This window comes from Drosophila grimshawi, unplaced genomic scaffold (genome assembly GCF_018153295.1).
Source record: "Drosophila grimshawi isolate 15287-2541.00 unplaced genomic scaffold, ASM1815329v1 contig_44, whole genome shotgun sequence".
Classification (NCBI taxonomy): Eukaryota; Metazoa; Arthropoda; class Insecta; order Diptera; family Drosophilidae; genus Drosophila; species Drosophila grimshawi.
Genome location: NW_025063240.1, coordinates 18,268,842 through 18,278,784, shown reverse-complemented (window position 1 = coordinate 18,278,784; position 9,943 = coordinate 18,268,842). Strand labels below are relative to the sequence as shown.

The window sequence follows — 9,943 nt, the reverse complement described above, 5'->3', positions numbered from 1 at the left end:
CGTCAATTTATATGTGTGTAATTATACAGTCGCGAATAACATACACACACACATACATGCATATACATACACGGGGACAGATGCTCGGATATTTAACAGAAAGTCTGTGTACTGTTTTTTTTTGTTGGTTTAGTTTGCCCTAAGTTTTATTTTTAATGAAAACGTAACGAAATCTAATACATAGGCTTCATATCTGTGATGTGCGCTATGGAGACCTTGAATTTTCTTTGATTGTTATGACGTAATTAGCGCGTCTGACCCTCTGCCTCTGCCCCTGTCTCTGCCAACAGGCACGACCACGACCGACGTCGTCGTATTAATCGCTGCTTCGTTTATTCATCGTATTGACATTTTCAGCAGCCTTTATTTAGGTATGTACACACGTATGTGCATGTGTCGCGCGTTTTTACTATATAATTGCTTTTCAGGTATACATTTACATTTTTATTAGTCGAGCAATTGGCAATGTTTTCGATTCTTTTTTTCGGTGGTAATGGGGGGGAGGTTTTATTATTTTGCACAAAAGAAAACACGGCGAGAAGTAGAAAGTCCAAAAACAAAATGGCGCGCTTGTAAGAAAAATTATTGGTTTGCAAAAGCTATCAAAAGGCATATTAAACACATTCTATTTCAAACAGTATTTATGCATTATTCATTTTCACTTTTAATTGTTCACATTGTGCGTAAATTCGCTTTATTTAGCTTGCGTTTAAATTAATTATGGAAGTAATGCAATTCTTACGTTTTACTTCTTTATTCTTTTATTGCGATATTAGGCCTGATAATCAGGGTTGCTTAGCAGATCTGGAAAGCATTGAATATAGCTATCGATAGCTCCGAATAAATTTTTAAATCGATATATTACTATGCGATAGTTCTTGTACTGTGCTCTGTACATTTTAAGACCGTGCTGCAACGAAATACAGCACATTTGGTATAACATTTTTTAATGATTTTATTTTGATAATTGTAATCCCCAAGCTGAAATAAAAATGTGTGTTTAGCATTGAAATATGATAGCTGAATACCCTTATTACTTCTCAATATGATAGTAATAACATATATTGTGACTATCGAATACAGACATCAGAGAGTTACAAGCCATTCTTGTGCGATATTAGTGTTGTTAAATGAGGCGAGTGCAGCATTTCAATGACGATAGCAGTAGAGTTGCTCTTTGCGGGAATGCCAAATTTTGTTTTACTTCAAATTCTAGCGATAACGTTTTCAACCGTATTTGTTGGTTTGTTTATGAACAAATTCTTTTTTTTTATCAACACATAAACAAAAATAACTGGAAATTAGCAAGAGATTTTCAATAAATGTACAATTTTTCTCGGGCATTGCTATATGTATTGGATATAAAATGATGATTCATATGGGGTAGATCATACAAATCAGCTGTTTATTACTTATTATTTATTTATTGTTTAAATTGCTTATGCTATGTTGTAAAAGAATATTAATACATTTCACAATAATTGCCATCTATTTGTTTATCCGTTTTGGTCTTCCAAATGCTAATTTATATTTTAATTCGATAAGATGATCATGGGAATGGCGACTGATAAAAGTCAGTATATAGGCAATAAAACGTATCTTATATTTATATTATATCTGATAGTTATCATATGAGATATATAGACCGAAATCAATAGGTATTGTTATTAAGTGTTGTTATTTTGCTCTGAAAGATAAGCTCATGCATTCACCAAAGAGTTATGACCTTTATAAACTGGAATTAGTATACATCTTTTTTTTTTTGCGTAATACTAAAGCATTCGGTGCTGAAGTAAAGCTCAATTAAGACGGTTTTACCACAAATAGCATATTTGTGAATGCAGTGTAAAACGCGGTCAGATTCATATTTTAGATACGTAAATTAATAATTCCGTAAATTAATAATCTTTTAATATGAATATTTACTAAGTTAAAGCCGTTGCGGTGTTGTAGGTGTAGGTCAAATTTTCCAGCTAAGTCTGTTATAAAAGTCATGTATTTTCTGATTTGGACATCAGTATCATCTGCAATATCAATCCGTGCAATACGAATTTAGTTAAAGTCACAAGAAATATGAACAAAATTGTAAGTGAAATATATATAATATATATTTTCTTGAGAATACGACATCTTAACCGAAACTATATTATCTTCCTTTAGAGTCTTATCTTTGGAGTAATATGCCTAATTTCAGGCTGCATTGCAGGCGATGAGTCGGGTGCGGTTATTACCAAGTATACAAGTCATATCAGCCAGGATGGCAGCTATGGCTACGAATTTGGCACATCGAACAATATTCAGGCAGCGGAAACAGGAGTGGGCAGTTCGTATGCCGAAGGATCTGTTCAGTACATAGCACCCGATGGACAACCCATTCACCTGGAGTATACAGCCGATGTCAATGGCTATCAACCTAAAGGCGATCATCTGCCAACACCTCCACCAATTCCAGATTACATTCTGCGGGGACTGGCTTACATTGAGTCACATCCGTTTCAAGTAATTCAGGTCAAGAAATAAGATTGTATAACAAACTAATGATAATGTTAAGATTAAGATAGTAAATTTTAATTAATTTTTTAATTTTGTGTTTATTTGTACTTTTACGAAGAAAGGCGGGTGCGCCCAACTGGGCCATACTCTGCATACCCTTATTTTGAAGATAGCTGAGGGAGATTAACTATAAAAAAAACCTTGAGCTACACTGGCAACGTCCATCCAATATGGGTCGTTTGGCTTCTACATTAAGTGAGATATGATTAAATTCATAGACATTGCGTCGGCAACAATTAAAACACTAAAGATTACAGAGATTGGAGTTGCCAGTATTAGCAACAGAAGTCACCAACTGATACACCTCGTATGTTGGCCAAATGTCGTTCGGCCGTTACCTGTTTTGATGTTAATGAAATGCAAAAGCAAGCGTTATACTTAGTCAACTTGGACGCTGACAATAGACTTGAAGGTGGTAAATATTTGTGTGTCGAGTCAGTTTTATAACGAGCTACCGATTATAACGCAAATTGATGGCTGACAGGGCTAACGTGTTTTTAATTGCTTTAAATTACAGTTGAGTACTTTTGCTGAACTGTTCTCGTCTGCTTCGCTTGAGCAGACGAATGGCAGAAACAAAAATCTCCAATATAAATGGGTTTAGTTTTGATAAAGTTGTGGCAGTTCGAAGTCCTTTAGGAATATTATCCAGTGGATTGGTTTGAATAAGGATTAGAAGCCAAAAAAAAAGTCAGTTGGAAAATAAAAATACATTTCCTCATAACTACTTCTTTTGTAAAAATGCAGGCAAACAACTCTTTCAGTCATGTTATGTATGTATGTATGTGTAGAAAAATAACTTACTATATGTGTTTGCTTTAATATAACTCTTGTATTCTTCTACCAAATTGTTTGAATTTTTCAATAGTCCATAGCATACTTTCAGGGATTTTCTGTGTTTTAAGATATATCGAACGGGCAAATTATTGATTCAATAGTATAATATAGAATACATAAAATGCGTTTCTTATTGTGCTGATCAAAAAATGATAAATACACATTGCAATTTCAGTATATACTCCACATTACATATGTTTATTTCAAATAATACATATCAACAAGGCTTTCAGAAAATCGAGAGACTCTTTAACTCCTAACCGACAAGTTTGCGCTGGTTGGAGAACCGCCTGGAGTCTGGACGCTGTTGGTACTGACGGGGCTGTTGGAACTGTTGGACGTTACGGGACTGGTGGGCCGCCTCGTCGTATTGTGGGTGAGTGCGAATGTACTCCAAGGATTTCAGGATAGCCGCTGGAATTGGTGGTGGTGTGGGCAGATGGGCACCTGATGGCTGGAAACCGTTCTCATCGGCAACATAGGAGACCTGGATGAGTTGTCCTTCCGGAGAGTAGTAAGAGTATCCACCACTTGCAGAGTAGCCACCAACTCCTTGCTCCTGAGCAGCTATGCCATTGGAAGTTTCATAATTGTTGCTGTAGCTGCCATCTGGACGGATATCGCTAGCGCTCTTGGCAGTGGCATAGGCATCGTTGCTTAAGGATGCACCATAGGCGCATGCAATGAATGCAGAGGCTACAAGGAGCTAGAAGAGGTAGATGCTCAGTTAGAATTTGTAGCTTTTGCGTTGCGAACGAAATACTTACGAAGCGGAACATCTTTCAAATGATTTGTGTATCTTCGACTGATAGACAAGCTGGATTGCTGACTTAGTTGTGAATTGCAAGCGAATTTATACTAAAAATCACAATTCTCAAAAAACCTGATCGATTCAACCATTTGTACGTCGGATGCTTGTTAAATTAATCTAAAAAACTATAACAATAAAAAAGCAGTCCAATAACCCGAATTGACCAAAACCGGAGAATCTGTGTACGCATAAAAGCAGCAACAGCAGCCCCAAACCGTTTCGACGTCAACCTTTTGAGTGGGCTAAAAGTTAAGCGAAAGAAACTAAAAGCATCGCCGCATGCAGCAGTGTCAATGTCGAGCTACTCCCTCCTTGTACTTCCCCGCCGTGATGGGCGGAACAACCGGCACACCCAAAACTCAATTTGACTAAATTAAGTGTACATATATATCGCTATAAATATTTAGCATAATTTATTGTCTCACTTGGCTCCATGCTTGCTTTAGTTTTTTTTTTTCCTTTAAGTTTTCATTTCGATTTCATTGTCCGGTTTTTTTTTTTTGTTTGGGCAGACATGTTAATTCACTTTTTTGAATGGAAGTGCTAAATGTATGCGCTTAATAAATTGGACATTGGAGATAATTTAATGGCCACAAATAAAATATTAGAAAACAGGATTTAGTCTCGTGTCCAAGTATTAAATTCATCTAGATTTGTCGTTAGCTCGTATTCTAGTCGGTGTGGGTTTGTATTTATTGAAGTGTTGTATCTTTTGCATATTCAGATTAGATAATTTGATTTGTGGACAAACTGTTGTTTTTATTGCATACTCCATTTCATTCTTATTATAATTAAAAAAGATTATGTCAGAAAATGTCAATATATGAACGCCTCAGCAGTAATATAAATATTTATATTTAGTATTGACCCACAAAAGCGTTCATTGGTCATCTATAATAATACTAATCGGCTAATTTAAAATGCATAACGAACTATAAGTATATTAAAATTAGTTACTGTCAATCAGTTATGAAAGTTCCAAACATAGCAGCCGCCAACTGCTTAACATTTGAAAATGATCCATAAGCTCGCAAACTAGTTTATGAATGATAAAGTGACTTTATTTCTTTGACTGAATTTTAAGAGCCAGTTTAGTGTCGCTTTTTAAAATGCATGGCTGTCAGAGTTCACACCGATTAGGAGTTTGATTCTGAATTGACGGTCGAATATTTTGTTAGCTGTCCACATAAAACAATAATAAGCAGGTTAGATAATATGAATTTTGATAACACTAACCAACACACTTAAGATTTTTATTCCACATTATAAAATGCGAGAATCAAACGAAATATATTAAATTTAATCCTTTGTAATTTATGTAGATTAATGCATTAATATTGCTATTTTAATAAACGCGGAATGCGTATAGGATTATTATAGTATTATAGAACTGGACTTTAGAAATTTATAGTCCACTTTATAGCAAGTCTTAAGCACTATTCAAAATATGCACTGTATTGAATACCAGAAGCACAATAACTGTATGTGAATAACTATTTATACATATAGTTTGAGTTTTGAACTTTAGAATTTATAAATATGGCTTTTAGCGGGAGATTGACAAAGCTGGTTTCGCTTCCGGGATAGGTTGCAATAAACATTTACCTCATCCATTTTATTGATGCGCTAACTAAATACCAATAAAAGTATCCCATACATAACTGCCATGTTAATTTAACCACTTTATGATTATGCTCGTCTGTTTAATTGGACATCTACCAATAGAACTCCTAAAATTCAAAACGTCGAAATACCATTTATAATTTTGGTGAATTTTGAATAAACTAAAATGTTTCATTAAAATTTAAGCTAAGATCAAATTTAATTTTAAAATCATGCTATTTGTGAACTTACAAATAACTGCCAGTTATTAAAAAATTATCAAGAACATATACAGTTTGATGGATGAAGTTCTTTATTTCCAAGAAGCTACAAAAATAGCTTGTACGACGTTTTATTATTATTCGTTTGGTAGCTTGAAGCTTCCAGAATGTGTAAGTTAATGTTTTAAAAATAAAAATGCAAACAACTATGACTGGTTTTTGCAAGGTATAACAACTTAGAAGAAGCGATTTCCCTGACGCTGCTCCTGCTGCGGATGGGTGCGAATGTACTCCAAGGATCTGAGGATAGCTGCTGGAATTGGTGGCGGTGTGGGCAGATGAGCGCCCTGTGGATGGTAACCAGTCTCATCGGCCGTGTAGGTCAGCTGGATCAGCTGACCATCAGGACTGTAGTAGGCGGATGAGCCGCTCGCATAGTGTCCTCCGACGCCCTGCTCCTGTTGTGCAATGCCATTGGATGTCTGATACTGATAGGAATAGCTGCCGTCTTCCTGCAGATCACTCTTAAATTCACGCGTCTCGGCGTTGGCATCAAAGGAGTCGGGGCGTGCCTGGGCAACGGCCAGAAGTGCAACGGTCAGGATGAACTATTAGAGTTGATTAGAAATTGGCTATTTAGATTGTGCTTCTTCCGATTGGCTTGTAAACTTACGAATTTCATGGTGCTTCTTGGTTTGCAGTCGATGCGAGAATGAATACTGCCGAAATGGAGTACCAGTCCATTTATAGTCAGCTTTTTACAAACTACCAGGCAGCGACAACTTTTTATGGTGTTCAGCATTGAACCTGAAACTACACTCAAAAGATATACAAGACAGTCATTGCAGGCCCTGCTGCGACTCTCACACATACACAGACATGCCCATAAATTGTTTAAATTTTATGCTCATGCGGTTTTTGTTTTAGTTTTGCCGGTTTTTAACCAAGTTCTGCCTTTGATCCGCACATCAAATCAAATTTTTATGAATGCTTTGCTTAATGATTCATTAGCACCTTGCCCAAAATTTTGTGTCGTCTGAATGGGAAATTGTTAATGAAATATCTTCACATGCATGTAGTTGAAGATGACTCCTTCGCTTAAATACATATATACAGATGTTCTATTAATGTTACTGCAATCAAATATTCGTTAAAAAATCTATAATAAATCTTATGCAACATTGTTGTTGTGCAAAAGTCGATTAAAACTGAGCGCATTCATTTATTACAAAATCACTGAGAATTGCCACATAGGAGCCAAAATTCCAGCCATGTCAGAGCTTCAGCGCTTAGGCCATGACCTTGCCACAGCAACATGTGTCGACTTCTGGTTTGGCTAAAAATTTTGCGCATATGACAGGGATGGTCGGATGGAGGTTTGGTGCTGTTGCAGCTCAAGCACTGTATAAGGTAACTTCCAGTCACGACTATTTGATGCCTAACAATTATCGGTTAACCAAATTATAACTTGGCTGTGCTAATTAAAAAATTAGGCGTTCAACTAGTTTAAATATGAATTTGGGCATTAATTGCAATAAAATATAATTAAAAACGTTTGATTTCCGCAATAGGGAATCAGTAACAAAGTCGGAAAGTTTGTTGATGATTATTAAAAATTATTAAGTATTATTAATATTATCTTTATAAATTGGAAAATTGGGTCATGTGTTGATAATATGCATAAATATATACTGGTAAAATATGTACATATATGTCGGGTAAACAAGTAATAAAAAAAAACATGTACATTTTTCTCAGGTATCTACACCACTGTAGGTCAAATCCTGTACAATATGCCAATTTGACGTGATTTAGTGGTGCATCACTATTGCGAATAAGTGGCTAAAGGGAAAGCAACGAAATAAGCTACAGCTACATGCTGTTCCATTTATAAGATTTGTGAACGCTTTTTATGAATACTCGTATTCGCATATGGGCGAGTGCTGGTCGGAGAGTCAAGACCGGCCGACGCTTCAGCCAGAGTTGGGCTTGCCTGCAACATAATCTTCTTTTGCTTTTTGTTTTTTCGTATTTTCTGTGTTTTTTTTTGTTGTTGTCGGAACCGGCTGTTCGGAGCCAATTGGTCGGGTGGCGTCTGCCGCTTGGCTGAGCTTAAATGAAAGAAGAAAAACTTGTTACGATTCTCAGGCACTTCCTTGCCTCGAAGCCTCGATGCCTGCTGCCTAAGTGGCTTCCGCTGGAGTCTTTATTTCAATCTTGTTTGGGGGGCGCATTAAAGTCATATAAAAAGGAGCACTTGCTCCACGTTCAGTTGTTGCCAGCCAAAATCAAAAAAAAAAAAATAATAATAAAATTGACCTAAATATTGTGGTTGCGACAAGTCTCAAGGTCATGGATACAAAAAAGCAATATCAATTTTGTATTTCATTTAATGTGAACTCATGCTCGCACTTCCAATTCTCGTTCGTCGGATGATCATCATAAAAGTCTAATAAGACCTGGCATTTGAATATTTTTTATACTCTAATTTACATTTGGTCTGCCGATGCATGCATTAAGACCAAATTTATGGCCATTCATTAACTATAAATCCCATTGTTGTTTTCGGCATGCAGCTGCCAATAGATACAAAATTGTTGAATATGGGTTGTTGATAACTTTATCCAGCCTCTATTACTGATGACTTTCACACGGGCTTTAGATTAGGTTGGCTTATAAGTGCCACAATGTCAACTACTTTCAAAAACATCATACATTCTAACGCTGACCTTCGTATGAAAGACAAACCTTAAAATTTGGCACTAATTGGTGTCTATTATTTACAAAATTACAAAGTCGCACCTTCGCGATTGTCTTTTGTCTTGAAAAATCTGATTTTTTGGCGTGTACACATATGAGTTTGTGTATCATTTGTCAATGGGAATTAATACTTTATAGCTGTGAATGATTGTGAAAACATGAGATACATTTCGGTGTTTTTAATTAATAGTGAATCGATAGCCCATATATTCGATTTAACATAAACTTGACCTGATACAAATGAACATTGTTTTGATAACAAATACATTACAATCTTTCACATTTTTGTTATTATAAATATTTGAAGGGGCCAAGTGACGCCTAACTCTGGATTGCTTTGAACCGCTCATGTTTTAAAGCAAGCCATCAAACCAAAAACAAAATAAGCCTCACAGATAGCGTTTATTGTTTTTCTTTTACATAAATTACCAAAATGGTGTTTATAATATTAATTAAATTGTATCATGCTAGCTAACGCCCACTCAAATTGCAGTTGCATTAAATATTTGGGAGATGGATGTAAATAACTAAAACAACATACAGAGTATGATTTGCATTTCATTTAAAAAGTTTATAAGGCTTAATAAAGTTTTACCAGCATATTTGTCTAAATAATCGCAGTACAAATGTATATATCACTTAGCCCACATATTATGCATACTTCCATTGTACATATGTATATATGAATGTGAATATACAAACTGTGGAACGAATACTAATTTCAGACAAGCACCCAAATATAGATTTAATCAAATAGAGCAGCTCATCCAACACGTAAACCGTCAAATGGACGCGGAGTAACAAATTAGGAAACAGATACATTTAGTGAGCATCGTTGGGAAGGGAAGGGAAGGGAACTGCTTTCATTTCTAAGTGAATACATATATGTAGCAACTGTAATTAATGAATTAACACCAACACTTAATTACTTTAATAGCCGCAACGAAGCGCAGACCGCGTACCTTGCGGAGTTTCTTGAACCCCGGGCTCCCCACATCACAAAAAAAGTGTGCTGCCAGCCAGATTGTTGTTGGTTTTGTTTAAGGTTTCGATTTCTGTCTGGGTTTCAGTTTCAGTTGGCAGAGTGAGAAAGCATTAGTGTTGAAAATGAAAATGATTGTTGATTAGGGTTTAAGCTTAAGCTTTAAAGCCATATCGA

The 9,943-nt window shown here is 35.8% G+C and overlaps 3 protein-coding genes across 3 annotated transcripts; 1 reads left to right on the top strand and 2 right to left on the bottom strand.

Annotated features, from left to right (window-relative positions):
- Nucleotides 1-2,073: 2,073 nt before the first annotated feature.
- Nucleotides 2,074-2,520, top strand: LOC6557426 (pupal cuticle protein Edg-78E). Its single transcript, XM_001983740.1, has 2 exons — nt 2,074-2,085; nt 2,161-2,520. Exons 1-2 carry the CDS (start codon nt 2,074-2,076, stop codon nt 2,518-2,520), a joined length of 372 nt encoding a protein of 123 aa, XP_001983776.1.
- Nucleotides 2,521-3,559: 1,039 nt separating this feature from the next.
- LOC6557374 (pupal cuticle protein Edg-78E) lies at nt 3,560-4,578 on the bottom strand. The gene is made up of 2 exons (XM_001983741.2): nt 4,158-4,578; nt 3,560-4,096 (listed from the first exon to the last, which is right to left on the bottom strand). The coding sequence occupies exons 1-2, from the start codon at nt 4,167-4,169 to the stop codon at nt 3,647-3,649; spliced, it is 462 nt and encodes a 153-aa protein (XP_001983777.1). The 5' UTR covers nt 4,170-4,578; the 3' UTR covers nt 3,560-3,646.
- Nucleotides 4,579-6,110: 1,532 nt separating this feature from the next.
- Nucleotides 6,111-6,789, bottom strand: LOC6557421 (pupal cuticle protein Edg-78E). Its single transcript, XM_001983742.2, has 2 exons — nt 6,698-6,789; nt 6,111-6,632 (listed from the first exon to the last, which is right to left on the bottom strand). The coding sequence occupies exons 1-2, from the start codon at nt 6,704-6,706 to the stop codon at nt 6,261-6,263; spliced, it is 381 nt and encodes a 126-aa protein (XP_001983778.1). The 5' UTR covers nt 6,707-6,789; the 3' UTR covers nt 6,111-6,260.
- Between the last annotated feature and the right edge of the window lie 3,154 nt (nt 6,790-9,943).